We start from the raw sequence: 19,168 nt of genomic DNA, 5'->3' as shown, positions 1-19,168 counted from the left end.
AGTAAGCCAGCAAGATGGCCTCGTACGTTGCAAAGAAAGCGGGACGAAAGTTCCTCGGCGCGAAAGCTGCAGAAATCGAACCTCAAGATCCTCACTACGAGACGTATGAAGATGCTCGAGGGAAACAACGCAAGAGAAAACGCGCGATGCCGCAAGGTCTTTCGAAACGAGATGAACGAGTACTCGTGAGTTCTCTCCCTAGTTTTGTTTTTGTACTAGTTGCTCGCCGAACTGAACCTCACTCACCTTTAGCGCTCTGTACGTCGTCGAGCACATTATCTCGACAAAGGATTCTCGATCTGTGGATTCAGGTTCGGATGGACCGCTGTATTGGGTTTGATTCCGTGAGTCTTCACCCGATTCGCATTTCGTCCCGTTTCAAAGCCGCTGACTTTGAGACATCGCTACAGCGGAGCGGGAGATATCGCTCAGTTCCTCCTCGGTTTCTTCCTCGTCCTACGCAAATGTAAAGAAGCAGAGTCAGTCTGACCTCGTTCATTTTATTCGAGCTTTCGCTAATTTTTGCGGTTTTCAGGCTTCCGGCGAGTCTTACTTCCCGAATGACCCTCAGTACGTCTTCTACTCAATCATCTTGCAGTAGTGGAGCTTATACAAGTCTTCTTTCGCAGATCAAATGATTGGACTAGGAATCGGTTTGGTACCGCTCGTTGGAGATATCGGAATGGTAAGCTTTCACCCTCCTTCACAATCCCTGCAGACTATGAGACTCATATTCCTTCACTTTAGGCCGCCTTCAAAGCCAACAGTCGCAACGCTGGACTCCTTGAAGATTTCCTCATCCGTCGCTCTCAATCTGGTCAAGCGAACGAAGAACAACTCGCCGAAGAAACCCTCGTTCACGGTACGATCAGCAAGAAGACTGGAGAGCTCGACAGTCACAACTCGGGAGCAGAAGGGAGAACTGCAGCGGCGCAAGCGGCACAGAGTGGAACAAATGGGAAAGGATATTACGGATGGGGAAACGGCGACGCGACGACATCTGGTGGTACTCCCGCGACGACGACGACTACAACGTCGACTTCGACTGCAGCTGTTGGTGCGGGAACGCCAAAGAAGAATTACGGAACGACGACTTGAAACTCAATCCACGGCATCTTCTAACTTTTACTATTACCTAATTCCCGTTCCCTCTCGCAGTACCTACATCGAACCGACAAACATGAATTTGCACTGTAACACTATCTGAGTTTCGTACCGTCCGTATCGTCGAGTCTCGTGGAAAGCAATAAAGATCGCAGGAGAGAGGGAATCGTATCTTCCACTTTCCCCTCTTTGGAACGACGTTCGTCTGCAGAGAGGATCTACGGTATCCGAGCCATTTCCAACACTTGAGTGATCGAGAGCAAGACAAAGAGCTCTCGACTTTGAAGCGCGTGAGCTGAGGGAAAATGCGATCCGAGCCAATTGTCTTCCCTTTTTCTTTACCTCTCCCTTTCGCACGAGCGTCAGGCACCCTTTCTTTACCTCTTCAAGGAGATTGCAACTCCGCTTTTTCGTGGTGCCCCTCTTGGACCACCCCATCTTCCAGATCTTTGCTTTGCTTTCCATTGTCTCGTTCTTTCCTTCCTTCCTTCCTCAACACTACGACTACTACTCGCTCCGGTCTATCACTCGAATACCTCAGACTCAGCAGCAACTATGAAACCTATAAGCAGACCTTTTGGAGAACGGCTGACGGGAATGCCTCTTCAGGTGAGTTGAATTGACTTTCACGGTCCACTCTGGAATCGAGCTCATTATCTGTCTGTCTCAGGTCGTTTGTACGACAGGATGTGCCGCCGGGTTCTGTAAGTTGAATCGGTTTTCTCAGATTTCGAGCGCAAACTCATTTCTCGATTTTCGATTTTCGCAGACCTCTTCGGATAGTTCGCTCCCTCTTCTCTCTGTCCCTGATCACTTCCAGAGCTATGAACTGACGCTGACTCAACCTCACAGTGATCAAGGTATCGCCAACGCTTTGACCCAATCTCCCGATTTCCACAAAACGCTACCGACCCTCGAAACCTCTGAAACAATCCTCGGTGCTGTATTGGCGACGTTCGTACTCGGTGCCTTCGTAGGATGTATGGCGGCATCGTTCATCGGTAACCGAGTTGGACGAAGACCTTTCCTTCTCTTCGCGTCGATCTTCACCCTCATTGGAGCTGCTGGTCAAGCTGGTGCAGTCAACCTTGGGATGTTCATCGCCTTCAGGTAAGTGGATCTGCTGTTCGCCGTCGAGCAGATTGTCGAACGGCGTCTCGTTCTTCGATGAGCGATGAGCTGACGATTTCGAGCGACTTTCTTCCCTTCCAGGATCATCAACGGTATCGCTGTCGGTATCCTTACTTCCATCGTACCCTCATTCGTCGCCGAAATCTCGAAGCCTCGAGTACGTGGAATGATGATGTCGCTCGAGTTATGTTTCGCCGCTACTGGTGTGAGTCCCTCGCACTCTTCCCTTTCGCTTGATGTTCGAGGGTCTGACTCACCTTGAACCGTTCACAGCTCATGTCTTCTTTCTGGGTCGCGTATGTCTCATCTATTCTAGACGATACCCTGCAGATATGCTGACTCTCGCCTCCGTTCTTCTTCGATAAACTAGATACGGATTCGCTTCCAACACTGGTCCTATCGGATGGAGGATCCCTCTCGCACTACAAGGTTGCTTCGTCCTCGTCACAATCTTCTGTCTCTTGTTCATGCCCGAGTCTCCTCGTTGTAAGTCAAACTCTCTCGCTTCCGCAAGATGCTCCTCACCGAGTGCAAGCTGACTTTTCTCAATCCGTGACAGGGCTCATGGAGGCTGGTCGAACGGAAGAAGGTCGAAGAGTCCTCGAGCGTCTTCACGGTACCGACTACGCGAACGCCGCGACGGAGGAGATTCTACAAGCGATTGCAATTGAGAAAGCTGCTGAAGAAGCTGCACCGAAAGGATACCTCGCCTGCTTCCACGGGTTCGTTTACACTCTCCCACCTTGTCTCATCGACACCGAGGCTGTCCTCAACGTCGGTTGCCTTTGATGTTGTCGGGTTGTAGACACTGACTTCCCTTCGTTTTCGGTGTCCGAACGATTAGAAACGATCAATGCTTCCGCTACCGTACCCTCTGCGCTGTCGGTGTCAATGTTGCACAACAAGCTACTGGTATCAACATGGCCACCTAGTAAGTCTAGCTCTCGCTTTTTGGGTCCGTGCTTTTTCCGCTCTTTCGCTGACCTATGCTCTTCTCTCCCGAACAGCTATGCCGGAATCTTGCTCGTAAGTCGTGCTTATGTCTGGATGAGGGCATCTCGGGCACGGCAGCGTTGGCTGAGGATAGTTCGCTGACACTTCTGATCCTCTCTTTCGCCCTCAGATCGACTCGGTCGGACTCGCACCTGCAAAAGCTTCCCTCGCTCTTGGTGGACTCGGTATCGCAGGATTAGTAGCCTGTGTCATCGGATGCTTCGTTTTCATGGAACGACGTGAGTCAATCCTTTCCTTTCTCTGTCCCTCGCGAAGTTTCGCTGAGCATCTTCGTCTGTCACAGTCGGTCGTGTCAAGTTGATGATGTGGGGAGCTGCGCTTCTCTGTATCGGTCAAATCCTCCTCGCAGCCGGAGTCGCAAACACGGATAAAGCCGCAGGAGGAATTGTTGGAGCGACTGGTCTCTACCTCTTCGTCACCGTCTTCTCGGGAACTCATCTTCCTACCGCGTTCGTCTACTCTTCGGAGATCGTACCTCTCGCGATCAGAACGAGAGCGGCAACTTTGGGTATCGCGGTTCAATAGTGAGTTCTATTTTTTGTTCCGTTTCTCGTTCGCTCTTTTCACTTAAGACTCTTCACTGACTACCTACGCTTGCAGTATCATCAACTTCGCGATTGTCATGGTGACCCCCGTGGGTATCAAGAACCTAGGCTACAAGTACTATGTGAGTGTCTACGACGAAATCGATCCGGATGTGGAAAAACGAAAAATTGACACTTGTTTCCCCCTTTCTCCATCTTCCTTCATGGACCACTAGATCATCTTCGCCATTCTCAACGCCCTCATCATCCCCATGTGTTACTTCTTCCTCCCCGAAGTCGCCGGTCTCACGCTCGAAGGAGTCGACGAGCTCTTCGCTGGTGGCAAAGTTCGAATTCGTCGAACGACTCGAGTCGATTCAGGAGGACGACTACAAACTACCGCTCATCTACAGGCCGCTCCCGACAAGTATCAAGGATCTTTCGATCATGTAGAGAAAGTCGATGAGAAAGTTTGAATGACTTCAATTTGTCTTTCTTTTCGGTCAATCGGTGTGATCGTTCTTTTCAGTCCAGTCCAAAGGAAAAATATTCCTTGTGTCGTGTTTCTTGTGTTATTTGTTCTGCTTCTGAATCGTGTTGATACCTCTTTCCCTCTCTTAACGTCATTAGTCTGTATTCAAAGCACGAAGTTCTGCTCTCCTCGAGATCTTCTCGTTTGTCCGGCCTCGAAAGATGACAAACGATCGTCTTAAAATGTCGAAGAGCGAATTAGAATGCAGAAGAAAATGCGAGACTACTCGTCCATATCGACTTTTCCTTTTCTCGGTTTCTTCGACTGTCTCTCCTCTCCCTCCTCATTCTTCCTCTCTTTCACCTTGTCTCCCTTCGCCTTCTTTCCCTTCTTCTTCACGTCCTCTTCCTCCCCATCTCTCCTCTTAAACACCCCTCCTTTTCCACCCATGATTCTCTCCCTCTTAACTCCTTTATCTCGTCGTCCACCTTCTCCAGCAGTTCCCGCTCCATTCGTACGACTAATATCTTTCCTCCCAATCGGTTTCATCTTTAATGCTTTCTTCGAATCCTGAGATGGGTTCGGGAGGGCTACCATCCAATCGGGAACGGGACATCCAGATTGTCGCATCACGTTGACGATCCTATCACACCTCAACGAGAACGAGTCAGTATGAACAGTGCGTGAGGAGAGAGAGAGAGAGAGAGAAGGGGAGGGATGGACGAACGTTTTGAGGTGACCGGCATCAGCTTTCGTGAAGAAAGTGATTGCTTTCCCTTCGTTCCCTGCTCGACCCGTACGACCTGTGGTTCCTCTCTCGAATGATATCAGTATCGCGTAGAATGATGTCAAAACTGGAGTACTCACCGATTCTATGAATATAGCTCATCGCACTCTGCGGGAAATCGTAATTAACCACCAATTTAACTCCCTTGAAGTCAATTCCTCTCCCCATAACATCCGTACAAATCAAACACCAAGTCTTTCCCTCCGCGAACTCCTTGACGGCTAAATCCCTCTCTTCCCCCGTTCGTTCGGCATGAATACAATCGGTCGAGAGACCATCGAGGAGTAATTCAGTCGTTAATTCTTTCGCTCGAGTGATCGATTGAACAAAGATCAATACGGGAGGAGTGAATTGACCGAGAGTGATCAAGGAACGGAGCGAAAGGAGTTTGTGATCTTCTGTATTGACGAATTGTAATTCTTGAGTGATCGTACTTGTTGCTGCTTCCCTAAATAACTCCTCCATCAACTTCATCAGCCTCATCCCTCCCTTCCAGGCGAGTAGAGAGAGAGTGAGAGGATGGAGCTTACTTGTGACCGACGATAGCTCTAACTAATCCCGAACCAGCTCCAGCCATAACAGTTTTCGCCATTTCTTCTATCGAACTAGGCATAGTAGCACTAAACATCCCCTTTCGAGTACCTTGAGGGCAAGAAGCGAGGATTTCATCGGTTTGTTCGAGGAAATTTAGTTCGAAGAGTTTATCGGCTTCGTCGAGAATCAAATGGGACAGAGACGAGAGGGACACGAGGGAAGATTTCAGGGCGTAGACGAGTCGGAGTGGAGTAGTGATTAGGATATCTGTACGACGACGACGATGAGAACAGTTCAATCAGAGTCGGGCTGAGAGAACTAGGTAAGCAAGGGATGACGACGTACCTATCGGACCTAGATAAACTTCTTCCGTCTCCGTCTCTTTCTCCTCTTTATCATCTTCCTTCTCCTCTGTCTCTGGCTCTTCTACGACAGTCGCATCTTTCTCTGTCTCCTTCCCTTTCCCTTTCTTTCCCTTCCCCTTCTTCAACTGTTTCCCTCCCTCTTTCTTGACGCTCCCAACTCCCTCTTCTCCCAAAACCCCAACCCTCCACGCTCCGTCCCTCGTTAACCTCCTAGTTTCCCTCAATACTTGCATCGCCAATTCCCTAGTCGGTTCAATCACGATCGCTCTAGGTCTCAAACTTGTCTCCTTCTCCTTCTCTCCTTCCACAGAAGAGGTTGTTGAGGTTGTTGAGGTTGAGGAGGTTGAGGAGGAGGGAGGATTGAGAGCTAGTAGAGGAAGGATAAAACTAAAAGTTTTACCGGAACCGGTAGGGGCACACGCTAAGATATCACGACCCTATTTACCCCCAATCATCGTCCACTCCATTTCATCAGTTCCCGGCTCCAACATCACTCGCTCGTTCGAGAAAGAGAGACAGAGAGGAAATGAAGAGAACGTACAGCTAGCATTACTCCCCAACTCGCCATTTGAATCCCACTAGGTTCTTTCTCTTCTCCTAATTCTTCCTTCCAATTCTTCTCGAGTAATCGTAAAGATTCGAGTTGTTCGGGAGTAGAGAGTTGCGTAGAGAGGGAAGAGAGAGAGGGTAAGGGAGAGGGGAGATCGAGGCCGGTTAGTTTGATACGGTGTTTCCGAATGCGGGCCGCGACATCGATTTCAGCTAAACAGAGAAAGTGAATAGTCAGTAGTACCGCTCATTCAGCGGGGGGAAGGGGAGTCGGAGGAGCTCACGACCAGTTGAAGGTTTGTCCGTAACGATAGTAGAAGTTCGTTTCCGTTTCTTCTCCTTCTTCTTCTTCTCCTGTGTATTACTCGTAGTTTCCTCTTCAGTGGCCGTAGTCGGTGTAGCGAAGAAATCTAGTTCAGCTGGAACTGCAGCAGAGGAAGAAGTTGTCTGATTGATCAAAGGTTGGAAATGATTGATATCGCCCTTGAATCGTTTTCGATCGAAATTTGAACCTCCTGTCAAGGTTCTGAATGCGTCCATAGCTTGTTCGAGTCGAGTGGAAGTGATCGGTAGAAGAGAGAGAAGCGTAGGGAGAAACTTTTTGATCTCTTTCTCTCCTCATCTATCCGACCCTGCACTGAGATCGAACACGACGAAGAAGGAGGTGGAGAGATGCTTAGTAGAGCTATACCTTCGACTTCGAGAGGACTAGGAACATTAGGACTCGGGAGGAATTGTTCATCATCTCATTCGACAACTCTCTTCTACTCGACCGCACGGATACGAAATGATCACAAGGGGAAACAGAGAGAGATAATGGGAGGAATAGGAGGAGGAGGAGGATGGACCCGATACAACTCGACAACAACAGCGAGATCTGAGAATTCTCCCTCTCCGACTACATCCACTCCCTCTCTCCCATCTCCTTCTTCTCATAACAAGTCCCGACGAGCTCCTTCATTCTTTACCCGATCCTATCGAGCGACGACTATCCCCAAAGCAACAACAACGACGACACAAGATGATCTTCCTTCAACTTCACACCTCGTTCCCTTTTCCTCTCCTCCTCCTCGACCTTTACCTCCCTCTCTCCTCTCGAACGGCTTACCAAATCCCTCAATTCGATGGAGACCCCGACCTCAAACCTCGATTCAACAAGACATCGACTTGTACAAACAATTAGGGAAATTCAAACTCTCTTCCCTCGTAGTTCTAACGACCATGGCCGGGTACGCAATGTGTCCCGTCGATCCCTCCGTCACATCCGCCGCCGTCGACGCATTCGCTCAATCCCTCTCTTCTTCCTCCTCTTCTCTCTCCTCGACTTCGGAATCTCTTCTCTCTTCCCTCGGTTCCTCCCCAGCGAATAACCTAACTCTCTCAGTCCTCCTCCCTACGACAGTCGGTACCACACTCTGTGCGTTCTCGGCCGCATCCTTCAACCAATTAATCGAATCACCCTACGATTCCCAAATGACCCGTACCCGTTCCCGTCCCCTCCCTAAACGACTCATAACTCCGCTCCATTCCTTCTTCTACGGAACTCTCACCGGTTCCCTCGGTCTCACCACTCTCTACTTCATCAACCCCTTATCGTCCTTCCTTGGGTTATTCACGATTCTCCTCTATTGTCCACTCTATACGATTTCGAAACGACACTCAATCTACAATACCTGGATCGGTTCAATCGTCGGTTCAATCCCCCCTCTCATAGGTTGGGCAGCCTGTACCGATTCCCTCGATCCGATAACTCAACCAGGAGCATGGGCTCTCTTTGGGTTGATGTTCGCTTGGCAATTCCCTCATTTCATGTCCCTCGCCCACACCCTCCGGTCTTCTTACGCTTCCTCCGGATATCGAATGTTATCCGTCCTCGATCCGACCAAAAACGCTCTCGTCTCTCTTCGTTACTCCCTCGCTCTCCTACCGTTGTGCGCAAGTTTCCCAGCACTTGGGTTAACGAACGGTTGGTTTGGAATCGTTTCCCTCATCCCCAACGGGTTGATGGCGATCTGTGCTTGGAGGTTTTATAGAGCAACGAGGAAGGATGTAGAGGGAGAGAAGAGGGAAAGAAGGGCAAAGGAATTGTTTTGGAGTAGTTTGGTACATTTACCGGTAGTGTTGGTTATGATGTTATTGATGAAGAAGGGGTTATGGGGTCCCGATGAAGAGGAGGAGGAAGAGGGGGTCGTCGTCAAGAAGGAGAAGGAGGAGGAGAAGGTAGTCGTTGGAGCGTGAAGAGGACGAAGTTTTGAACTTTTCGAGATTGATTTTGTTGTATCTTTTCCTCTATTTTTGCTTGAATGTCTGGTCTGCTCGCAACGTTTATTCCTTCGCATCACTCTAATCTCCTTCACTGCGAGTCGTCTCGAGAGAGAGAAACTTCACTCGTCGATGATGCGCGCATCGAATCGTGTTCGTTCATCTCTCTCTTCATCTTCTCTCATCATGTCGACCTCCTACGGGGCTGCGTGCGTCTCCCACTCTTCACGCACCATCCTCAACTGACTCGTCTCGTCTCACAGTCTACCGGACTCTGAGCCTCTCGTCCATTCTCGCATCTCATCCTATCTCTCCCTCCTCCCGTCCTTCTCCCAATTCCTCCAATCCCTCTCGACCGAATCCCTATCCCATTCCCAAAAACTCTCTTCTTTAATCGGTACCTACCGTAAACAAACCTCTTCTACGGCGAGAGAGAGAGGTGGAGATGATTCAACTCTTGAAACGGGATTGGCGAAGGTATTGGAACAGATGGATTTGGGGGTTAGGGAAATTGGAATGAGGGCGGAGAAGGAAGGGAAAGAGGTCGGGGGGATGATGGGCGTCGTGGGAAGTCGTTTGGATTCGGTTAGAAAGAAAGTAGGTTCCCTTCTTCTGTTGATCTGCTTGGGGGTTTGAGCTGATGAGCCTTGAAGAGAGCTACAGCATCATGAACATTACAAACGATTACTCTCGGAAAGGGATCGATTGAACGATCAAAGAGAGAAATCGAAATCTGTTTATTATTCCTCTTGTCAAGCGGTCGAATCGGCTCGTCAAAAGAAACAATCCGCCTCCTCGTCCAAAGACGTCGACAAGCTACAACGAGCTTACGATTTAGCGGTACAGGAGATGGGAATCGCGAAGAATCAGTATTTATTAGATATCGATTCTTCAAACGTTTCGAAAGATTCTCTTTACAATCGACACTTACCCTCTCTCCACGACGATTATCAACTCCTCGAACATTCAACTACTCTACAATTCATACAGTTGGTGGAGAAGATGGTGGGGATTCAACAGGAGAGTTTGGAGAGATTGAAATCGAGTTTAGAGGTCATGAGAGAAGGACTCAAGGGGATTGAACCGGAAAGAGATCAGGAAATTTTTGTGGAGAGGGAAAGTAGGATAAGGTTACAGGCTTGGGAGAATCCTCCGGATGCGGTGTTTGAGGAATGTAGCGTTTGGCATGAAACCGTAAGATCTTCTTCCCCCCTCTCTCTCTCCATCTTTCGACGGAACTCATGCCTCTTACTTGTTGGTAGGATGAATTCTCAACAACACCAGCATCAATCACGTATTTACAGAACGTTCAACTGAAAGCTTCGACGAAATTAGCTGAGCTCAATCCGGCATTCGAGACGAAGAAGAGGGAGGTTGGAGGGCTGAGGAACCTGAGGGAAGCTTATGAACAACAACCTGGATTGGGCGATACATTGGGAGTCATCGAGGTGAGTATTCGCATGTCTCTTTCTTTCGTCGTTTTGACCCATCTAACTTCCCACGCTTCACTCCCTCTTCCTCTTCCTCTTACTTCGCAGAATCTCTTCTCAACTCAACACGACACTACTCTCCTCGACCTCTCCACGACCGAACAATCCTCTCAAATCGAATTAATCTCCGCAACTCTCGGAGACTCTGCTTCTACCGGTTTACGTCCACACGAATTCAAATCTTCTCATTTCGTTACCCCTTCCGTATGCGTCGTATGTGAAGGGAGCGTATGGGGAAAGGGCATTAAATGTGAGAAATGTTCAATGGTTTGTCATGCGAAATGTGAATTAAAGGTACGAACTCTGTCTCCTTGTATCGTCAGGCCTTGTACGGACAAGATGACTGATGTGGAAAGAATGTGATCGTACAGGTCCCGGCTGGATGTAGCGCGAGACCAGGAAGTGGGATCGTAAGACATAAATCAAAGAAATCGTCGAATGCTTCCGAAGCTGGAGGACCTCCGAGCGCAAGCATGTCGAGCTTGTCTCTCAACAGATCAACATCTTCAGGTGAGCTCTCTCCGTACGAGAGCTTCTTCTCCTACACGCATCTGATCTCGTTTCATTCGGTTTCTAGCTGGATCTGTTTCGACCGTCGCTTCTTCGACTGCTCCTCCACCTCGTAGAGGAGTTCCACCTCCAATGACAACCTCACCCTCAACGTCGACGCCCACGGCCGCAGTAACACAATCAGCAGTACTCTTGTACGATTATTCAGCGGCCTCTCATTTCGAATTAACCGTTTCAGGTTCGTTTCCGCTCCCTCTCGATCATACTCGTTTCTGAGTCCTCCCACAATGGAACTGATCGAGTACTCGCTTGAGGTGTGAACAGAGGGAGATACGGTCCAAATCGTGGAACCGGAAGATGATTCGGGATGGACGAAAGTTCGAACGAACGATGGAAGGGAAGGATTAGTACCTGGCTCATACCTTGAGATCTCAAGCTCAATTCCCCTGACTCGCGGTGGAAGTACAGCAGCAGTTGGAGCTCAACAAGGTGAGACTCTGTTCCTCCCTCTTCGCACACGGAGCGAGACCTGAGATCCTTCCTTCGTGTTCAGCAGTCATCGCTCTGTATGATTACACTCCCGTCTCCGGAGCACCCGACGAGTTATCCCTCATCGAAGGAGAACGAGCGATTCTAGTAGGGAAAGGAATGGAAGCGGGAGAAGGATGGGCAGAGGTAGAAATCGAGGGAAAGGGGAGAGGGATCGTTCCGGCTTCTTATGTACGTTCTGCTTCCTTGTCTTTGCATTGCCTGAGCGGTAGAGAGATGGGACTGACTGTGAGGTGTGAGGGAGAGTAGATTCAACTGGTTTGAAAGCGGAAGAGCAGGGAAAGGAGGAAGACGGAGAAATGGACACTGAGTTTTCTGGTGCTGAGGTTTGTTACAACTTGTTGACTTGCAATATCTATAGACATAACGCTCCTTTACTACGAATCATGTACGCCGGGTATCTTGTCCAGAGAGAGTAGGTTCGGGCGATCTCGAGGCAGAGGAATTGAGCTCTACTTTTCGCGTCTGACTGAGTGTCAGGTTTCGTCAAAAGGCCTCTCGGCTTCCGTATATAGCTGTGAGCCAGCTACGAGACTCTATGAGTGATTGCGGTCCAAGTGGGAAGCCTGAGACTCAGGCGTTAGATAGAATGGACCAAAAGTTTCCAACTAGGACTTTCCAATTCGAGCGGACACTTAGGCCTCGGACTATCAGAATGCTCAGAACCACTTTCGAACGGTAGAAAAGTGTCATGTAAATCGCTCCTTGCTTCCGGCGGACTTGTCGTCACTAAACGGTCGCAAGCATCGAGTTTGACCAGTTTCACTCTTCCGAGCACCCTTCGACTCCACTTCACAGTAGAGAGAGTCAACACTGCTTACAGATGACCACTATGAGCGCAAACGACTCGAAAAAAGGTCTCGAAAGGGTTTGGCGATTCGGAAAGTTGAGCTCGATCATTTTCTCTTTTGTTCCGCGAAACCGTCATTTCAGCTCACACGGTCAGGCTACGACTCACTACATTCCTAGCAATCAGGCGAGGTCGGGGACCTCCACGATCGGAAAGGCTAAGTCCGAATGAAGCAGAGGCAATTTGCGAAAGAAAAGAAAAAAACGAGAGAAATTTTGTTCGATAGAGAACACACGAGGCTAACGTGAAAGATGGGGATCATCTAGGTTGCAAAGTAAGTAAAGAGAGAATTGGAAATGGCCAGAGTTGGGATTGTACCAGTGAGGGGTTGAATAGGGATCATGGGGCAGATTTCCAGCGGTTGGTTCGAGTTCCGAAAGATGAGAATAGTACGAAGGGTCTGATATGTCCGGAAGCGCATAGTCGTAAGAGGAATTTTGAGACGGATAATAGTGTAGAGAAGCATGGGACGGGTAGTCATGCGCGTTAACGAGGACGGAAGAATTCAAAGGATTCGGGTGTTGATTGTTGAAAGAGGGAAATCCATCTGAAGAGGGGACAAAGTCGTCGCGAAGCGTTGAGACGTGACCTGTGGGATAAGTTTGCGGATGGACTCGGGGAGGCGGAATCGCGTTCCAGGGGAGAGGTGGTACGCGCGGAAGGTTTTGAGCGTGCTGGGATTGGGTCTGAGCGACTGAGTTGATGGGTGTAGGCTGATACCCAGGGGTTTGCATCGCGTTGTGGATTCCCGAGCTCGGAACGTCGCTTCCAGAGGCGGTCAAGTTGAGCTCAGACGGCTACAAGGCAGAAAAGAAAGAAATGTCAGTTCTGACGCTGGCGAACGAGCAACGGGTGTCTCACCGGCTGTGTGGTCATTGTCTTTGGCTTGCTGTACCTCGGGGTGCTGTAGACCCGAGGTCCCTTGTCTTGACGTCGCTGATAAAGTGCTCGATCGAGAGGTTGAAACTCTTGAGGAACATCGCGAGATCTGGATGGCTTCAGTGGCTCAGTTGAGTGAGCGCATTCGAGGAGATCGCTAAGTTTGGGCTACAGTACGTTCACGCAGGTGAGCGTTCACTTGTCACAGAAAGGAGTGAAGCAAAGAAAACTTGCAGCGTCGGGCAGAAAGGTTCCGTGTTCTTTCGTTTCTCCCCTTGACCTTTTCTTGTGCAACTCACCGTTCTTTCGTTGAACCGCGGCAACCCTCCCCTGGAGGTCGAGCAACTCGATGAGGATGCGACATTGCTGTCCAGGAGCGAGGGTTTCCCAGTTCTTCCAGATTGTGCCGCTCGATTTGATGTCCTTGCGCAACTGAAGGAATCGTGGAGATCTAGCCCGTTTCGTGATCCCTCCAAGTACTTCGTCTAATAAGGTCCGACCGAACTTGGTGCTCCAATGTGCGAGGGAATCCGACTCCCACAAAACAACGAAGAGGTCCAAAGTCGTTGGCTGCGACAACGAATGGAGAAAGACGGGGCAGGAGTCGAGAGTCATCGATTACTTGAGCTCGGAGATTCCTGGAGAGAAAAGAGCTAAGGCTCACAAGCAGTTTCTTCAACGCAATCGGCGTGACAGTTTCGACTCCTTCTCTGCAAACTCTTGAAAAGATCTCGTTGAATCTCCGTCGAGCGGCGCTTCCAATGTTGTTCCAGATGGACTTGAGGAACGTTTCGAGTGCGTCGAGACGCTGGCAGCAGCTGAGATTGTAACAAAACTTTTCTTTGAGGAGCTTGAGGCCTGCGTCGATGGTCGACCAATTGTACAAGCCACTAGCGGCGGCTGAGGCAAGTGCCGACATTGACGGAGGAGAGGGCCGAATTGTCGCCCACTAGGAGAAGGGAGAGAAGAGGGAGGGAAGGAGTTGAAAAAAGGGACAGTGCTGGAGCGCGAACCGGTAACCGTGCGCTCACTCCGGAGGACGTCCTCGGACCGACATTCTGATCCGAAAGTCAGCGAGGTTGAACGACATTGCAACATGTTACTGTGACCGGAAACCGATCAGCGAGCGCTCGTCAAAGGAGTGGAACAGAAAAACGGCAAACTCACTTCGAATACCGTTCTACTCGCGAGGAGGCTCTTTCCCAGTCTCCTTCTGGCTCTCTACCTACTTACTGACAGCGTCAAGAATCTCCTGAACCGGTAGATCCTTGGGTTCACTCTGACCGAAGTCGCTATTGTTCGATTCCTTGCCAATTGTTTTCCGTTCGGAAGAATTTACGCAGAGCAAACGACGACGAATTTTGTTCGAGGCGGACACGACCGCTCTACGACGCCGACGTAAGGTGAGTGGGAGACTACTCCGATAAGAGAGGCGAGGAAGGGGACCTACCGACAAGCTCCTCCAGCTCCGAGAAGCAACCGAGAACTGCTCCGAGACGAACATTCGCAGGAGTGTCGTCTTCTCTCCCTAAATACTTCCCTTCTTCCGGTCCAGCCTTAGGCAGCATCGGGACTTGGATCGATTGAGCACGAAAACACGGGTGCTCGCGTTCAATTACCCGAGGAAAGCAGTCGGGTCCAATCGTACTGAACCCTGAGCATAGTTTTTCTGAAACGCTGTAATTCTCTCGACGAGATCAGTAAAGCGTATCGAGGTGCAAAGCTGGAAGCAAAGATGGGAGAGAAGGGCTAACCTCGAGCGTCCACTCCCCTCCGTCCTTACTCCTCCCTCCTCTAGCGTTCCGTAAGCTTCCTTATACCATCATCTCCTTCCGTGATCCAACCGCTGTCGGACATACAGAGGAGCAGAGGCGGAGCAAACGAATTCGAGTCGCTCCCACCGTCCTTATCACGCCTTTTCCCCCTCGTAGTTGAGCTCCCCGACTGTACCAGATGTACAGCTTGCACTACGCCTAGCCTGATCCCGGTAGATGTTGTAGATCTTGCAGAGTTGCGATAGTTTGATGAAGGAGGTTTATCCGAGCGGAGAGCCGACAATGATGGTCTCGTACGCCCGAGCAGATAGCGAGTCGATCCTAGTAGCCCAGTACAGAGGTGCGCGTTATCGGCGGCTGGTAGTGAGGTCGTTGAAGGAGGAAAGAGCGAGCGAAATCCTTCCCGTCTTTTGACCCTCGACTACACACCGCGATCATCTGAACCGGCCTGAAGACGTCCCCATTCGGTTGACAAAACCTTACAACCCCTCTAACACACACAGCAGCTCCCCGCACTCCTTCTCTCCGTCTCTCCGTCACTCAACTATACGAAATGACTGCCGCGTCGGAGCCCGTCAAAGCGGGACACAGTCGATGGATCCAGCACGTCCTTGTCGAATCTCGCCAGAGTATGCAGCGAACGAAATGGTTAAACTCGTCAAGGAGAAACTCGAACCGACTCATCCGGTCGTTTATTGGCGAGTGAGGGATTATGTCGACGAACTTGTGGAGGCTTTACGTAAAGATGGTCGCATAGAGGCTACTTGGGAGGATGTGTTAGATTGAAGGGAGATGGAGGCTGCGAAATGTGATTCGGAGGCAGTCCAAACAGTAAACTCTGAACTTTTGAACGATTTACTCTTTTTGATTTCGTCTCGAATGATGCCAAACAGCTACTTTGACACTGCAGTAACTCCACCTCCTCTGATTATACTGCATTATAGTTGGACTTCTCCGTTTACAACTCCTGCTTGACTCTGTCGGTCACTTTGGCGGCGACACTTTCGACTGTGCTCGTTACGTCCGTTGCGACAGACGAGGCTTGACTCGAGACTGACGATCCAACGGAAGACGCCGAGGCAGAGATCGAAGAAGCAGAAGCTTGAGCCGAAGCGAAAACTGCCAAAATCTAGAGAAGTCCGACACAGATACACGTTAAGTTGTAGCTCTGCGTGAACGATTCGGAAGGACTCACATTCTGCTTCATCTTGACTTCCTCGAGTTTCTCGACTTGGATTTGACCCTTCTTCTGTGCCAATTTCTTCAACCTCGCAAGCTCCTTTTCGATCCATTCCTTCGCTTCTCCAACGTTATCCTCTGCCAATTCTGACCATTTCTTGAACAACCTCAAGTAGTAATCCTTCAATCCTTTCCTATCCTCGAATCCTTTCGAGATCAATTGTTCCGCTTGAGAAAGTAAAGGTTTCCTCAAAGTTGTCGGGAACAAATAGAATTTCGCGAGTTGGTCGAGACTGGGGATTCGACCAGCTAATTCGTTCAAGATTCCTCCTTTGCCCTTTTGGGTACCGCACTTTTCGTTGAGGTATTCGAGGAACGCTTCTTCGGTTCGGGGACCGTTGTAGGTATCGACTTTTGAGCCTTTCGAGGGAGGCGAGAGGAATTTGAGCGTGGGGAAACCGCTGACTCCGTATTTCGATGAAATGGGTCGAGCCGTGGCTTCGTCGGCGTTAAGGTGAGCGACTTTGCACTGTCGAGAGAGGCGAGATTAGCGAGCTTCGGAGAAGGCAGTCGATACAGGACTGACGCGATCATCGCCGTCGAAAGCTTCTGCGATACGGGACCATACAGGTTCCAAGCTCTTGCAGTGACCACACCTAGTATGCGAGAAGAACACGAGTAAGCGAAAAGGCGGAAGGTAGTCGAAAGTCGAGCATCGAAATTTACCAAGGAGCGAAGAATGCGACTGCAGGGAGAAGAACCGTACTTCAGCTTTGATTCTGACTTGTACAGCAGCTGAAACTCGAACCAACTCACCTAGAGTTCCTTCAGATTGCGAAGCGATGACGCTGTGAACATTCACGACGTCCTAGTCAGCTCCAATTCCACGAGCATCAAGACCGAGTGAAGACTCACTTGTCAAAGTTCTTCGGCGTCAGAACAGTCTGCGAGCGATGCGACAGCGGTTAGAAGCTCCACGTATCGGAGAAATGATGAGAGGCGAAACGTACAGAGTATTTCGCATCTTCGAGACCGGCCTTGACTACTGCTGGTAGTAATGCGAGTACGCTCGATAGGGTGAGGAAGGACTTCATTGTAAATGGGTTGCGGAAGAAGAGAGAGAGAGTCTTCGACGCCGATTACCTGAAGTGCAATTGCTGGAAGCCTGGAATTGCCTTAGAAGTCGACGATAATTAGAACGAAGCGCAACTCATCTTGCTCCAAATCGCATCAAAGCAGACGACAACACCTGTGTAGTACACTCGTTGTACATTCACGATGGTCGGAGTAAGTGCACTCCCTCTATACGTCCCTCGAACGACGAGAGACAGTTTCATCTCTCCACCTCAACTTTGATCTCTCGAACATCCGCACACTCACTGACTGATCCCTTGCTATGCGTAGACACATTTACTTCCACCTAACCTGCTCAAGCTCTTCGCTCCCCGGGCTCCACTCCCCTACCTGAAACCGACTTCACGAGATCCCGATTTCCCTCTCAAATCCCTCTCTCGTCGACGAGCCCCTCAACCTATCGTCGTTTCCGAGACCTTGAGACAAGTGAAAGAAGAGAAGGATGAACTCGAACGAAAGAAACTGTTACAAGAGGATGCGACGACGGAAGGAGATGCAGAGGATGAAGGGTTGGGGGAGAAAGGGTTGAAGAAGGAGAAGGAGGAGGAATTGGAGGAGAAGATGAAGGTCGATGAGACGGATGCAGTCAAGGAGGAAGGGGCAGATGAAGGAGAAGGAGAACAGAAAAAGAAGAAGAAAGGAACAGCGGTCAAGACGGAAGAGAACGAGAGTGGATTCAGTCTATCGTTGGAAGAACAGTACCAAGCGAGGAGGAGAGAAAGGGAAAGGAAACGTGAAGAAGCAATGTCGAAAACTTGTACGTTCTTCTCTCCCCATTTTCTCTCTCGACTTACGCTGACCTCGTTTCTCCGTTCTACAGATGATCCAGCAGCAGACGAAGAGATCTGTGGAGACCCCTACAAGACTCTCTTCATCGGTCGACTCCCTCTCGACGTAACGGAAGAAGAACTCCTTCGCGAATTCGAGATCTACGGCAATCTCGAACGAATCCGACTCGTCACTGACCCGGCAACTGGCAAATCAAAAGGATACGCTTTCCTCGTATTCGAACGAGAGAGGGATATGAAGGCGGCTTATAAAGATGCGGATGGGATGAAGCTTCACGGGAAGAGATTATTGATCGATGTTGAACGAGGGAGAACGGTCAAGGGGTGGAAACCTAGGAGATTGGGAGGTGGATTAGGTGGCAGAGTGAAGAAGCTCAAGGGTGCGTTAGCTTTCACTTCTTCCTAAACGCATGAAACTGACGATTCTTTTCTGTTTTCGAAAGGTGGTATTCCCGCACCGGATCCAGTTCCTGTAATGCCCGCCATGGGAGCAGGAGGAGGATACGGAGCACCGGGTGGTTACGGAGCGCCTCCAGGACCTGGTGGATTCCGAGGACGAGGAGGATTCGGACCGAGAGGAGGAGGAGGAGGATTCCGAGGGGGAATGGGAGGAAGAGGGTAACTTCCTGCTCGCTCGTATTAGTGAGCCCTACACTTACTGACCTGTAACTCGGTTGAAATAGCGGGTTCGGAGGTCGAGGAGGATTTGGGTGAGTTTTTTGTCTCCTTCGAATCTGAATGAGCTCTCGTGCTGACACTTTATTTTCCCCTCTCTAGCGGCGGATTCGCTGGTGGACCACCTCCTGGAGGACCTTCTGGGTACGGTGGAGGAGGCGGAGGACCTGGAGGATATCCTGGAGGAGGTCGAGGTGGCTACGGGTAAGTTTTATTCTCATCATTTATTCCTCAATCTGTTCTGACTCCCCTCTCGTGTGCAGTGGTGGATTCAACGCACCTCCTGGTGCACCTTCAGGACCTGGAGGAGGACGGGGCGGCTTCCAATCTGGCGGAATTGGCTTCCAAGGCGTTTCAGCTCCGGATTCGGGTTACGGAAACCGAGAAAAGCGAGGGTATGACAATGGACCGGGAGGAGGAGGAGGAGGTGGAGGCGGAGGATACGGCGGAGGGTACGGAGGCGGAGAAGACAAGAGACCGAGGTATTAGTCTTTGCTGTAATTCTCTCTATATTGTTTTTCCCATACCCATCTCAAAAAGTGTACACACTCATTCACTCGCTGCGTCGTCGAGATCGAGGTCACGTGTACGGGAGAA

The 19,168-nt window shown here is 50.1% G+C and overlaps 8 protein-coding genes across 8 annotated transcripts; 5 read left to right on the top strand and 3 right to left on the bottom strand.

Moving 5' to 3' along the window:
- Positions 1 to 14: 14 nt before the first annotated feature.
- JCM6883_001309 (uncharacterized protein) lies at positions 15 to 1,098 on the top strand (the record flags this gene model as incomplete). The annotated part of the gene is made up of 6 exons (XM_076631162.1): positions 15 to 185; positions 253 to 344; positions 411 to 479; positions 536 to 570; positions 630 to 685; positions 748 to 1,098. 6 exons carry the CDS (start codon positions 15 to 17, stop codon positions 1,096 to 1,098), a joined length of 774 nt encoding a protein of 257 aa, XP_076488741.1.
- Positions 1,099 to 1,659: 561 nt separating this feature from the next.
- JCM6883_001308 (uncharacterized protein) lies at positions 1,660 to 4,249 on the top strand (the record flags this gene model as incomplete). Its single annotated transcript, XM_076631161.1, has 14 exons — positions 1,660 to 1,713; positions 1,775 to 1,808; positions 1,874 to 1,886; positions 1,957 to 2,214; positions 2,317 to 2,440; positions 2,509 to 2,531; positions 2,606 to 2,721; positions 2,795 to 2,957; positions 3,080 to 3,166; positions 3,243 to 3,261; positions 3,359 to 3,467; positions 3,533 to 3,773; positions 3,850 to 3,916; positions 4,010 to 4,249. The coding sequence occupies 14 exons, from the start codon at positions 1,660 to 1,662 to the stop codon at positions 4,247 to 4,249; spliced, it is 1,548 nt and encodes a 515-aa protein (XP_076488740.1).
- Positions 4,250 to 4,527: 278 nt separating this feature from the next.
- Positions 4,528 to 7,020, bottom strand: ROK1 (RNA-dependent ATPase ROK1; the record flags this gene model as incomplete). The annotated part of the gene is made up of 7 exons (XM_076631160.1): positions 4,528 to 4,888; positions 4,973 to 5,048; positions 5,113 to 5,480; positions 5,563 to 5,833; positions 5,912 to 6,368; positions 6,473 to 6,693; positions 6,765 to 7,020. 7 exons carry the CDS (start codon positions 7,018 to 7,020, stop codon positions 4,528 to 4,530), a joined length of 2,010 nt encoding a protein of 669 aa, XP_076488739.1.
- A 132-nt stretch (positions 7,021 to 7,152) lies between these two features.
- On the top strand, positions 7,153 to 8,718 carry COX10 (protoheme IX farnesyltransferase; the record flags this gene model as incomplete). The annotated part of the gene is made up of 1 exon (XM_076631159.1): positions 7,153 to 8,718. One exon carries the CDS (start codon positions 7,153 to 7,155, stop codon positions 8,716 to 8,718), a length of 1,566 nt encoding a protein of 521 aa, XP_076488738.1.
- A 210-nt stretch (positions 8,719 to 8,928) lies between these two features.
- BZZ1 (Bzz1p) lies at positions 8,929 to 11,555 on the top strand (the record flags this gene model as incomplete). The annotated part of the gene is made up of 10 exons (XM_076631158.1): positions 8,929 to 8,951; positions 9,006 to 9,339; positions 9,406 to 9,936; positions 10,005 to 10,190; positions 10,281 to 10,526; positions 10,604 to 10,742; positions 10,810 to 10,980; positions 11,067 to 11,231; positions 11,296 to 11,462; positions 11,541 to 11,555. The coding sequence occupies 10 exons, from the start codon at positions 8,929 to 8,931 to the stop codon at positions 11,553 to 11,555; spliced, it is 1,977 nt and encodes a 658-aa protein (XP_076488737.1).
- An 825-nt stretch (positions 11,556 to 12,380) lies between these two features.
- On the bottom strand, positions 12,381 to 13,017 carry JCM6883_001304 (uncharacterized protein; the record flags this gene model as incomplete). Its single annotated transcript, XM_076631157.1, has 2 exons — positions 12,381 to 12,938; positions 13,003 to 13,017. The coding sequence occupies 2 exons, from the start codon at positions 13,015 to 13,017 to the stop codon at positions 12,381 to 12,383; spliced, it is 573 nt and encodes a 190-aa protein (XP_076488736.1).
- Positions 13,018 to 15,753: 2,736 nt separating this feature from the next.
- On the bottom strand, positions 15,754 to 17,068 carry JCM6883_001303 (endoplasmic reticulum resident protein 29; the record flags this gene model as incomplete). Its single annotated transcript, XM_076631156.1, has 7 exons — positions 15,754 to 15,924; positions 15,991 to 16,503; positions 16,561 to 16,630; positions 16,701 to 16,719; positions 16,791 to 16,822; positions 16,890 to 16,918; positions 16,985 to 17,068. The coding sequence occupies 7 exons, from the start codon at positions 17,066 to 17,068 to the stop codon at positions 15,754 to 15,756; spliced, it is 918 nt and encodes a 305-aa protein (XP_076488735.1).
- Positions 17,069 to 17,252: 184 nt separating this feature from the next.
- JCM6883_001302 (U1 small nuclear ribonucleoprotein 70 kDa) lies at positions 17,253 to 19,060 on the top strand (the record flags this gene model as incomplete). Its single annotated transcript, XM_076631155.1, has 7 exons — positions 17,253 to 17,261; positions 17,379 to 17,865; positions 17,929 to 18,276; positions 18,340 to 18,514; positions 18,580 to 18,606; positions 18,674 to 18,775; positions 18,835 to 19,060. 7 exons carry the CDS (start codon positions 17,253 to 17,255, stop codon positions 19,058 to 19,060), a joined length of 1,374 nt encoding a protein of 457 aa, XP_076488734.1.
- Positions 19,061 to 19,168: the final 108 nt, after the last annotated feature.

Source organism: Sporobolomyces salmoneus, assembly GCF_050403485.1.
Source record: "Sporobolomyces salmoneus JCM6883 DNA, S_salmoneus_JCM6883_v1_ctg15, whole genome shotgun sequence".
Lineage (NCBI taxonomy): Eukaryota > Fungi > Basidiomycota > Microbotryomycetes > Sporidiobolales > Sporidiobolaceae > Sporobolomyces > Sporobolomyces salmoneus.
This window is presented reverse-complemented; position numbering and strand designations above follow the sequence as displayed.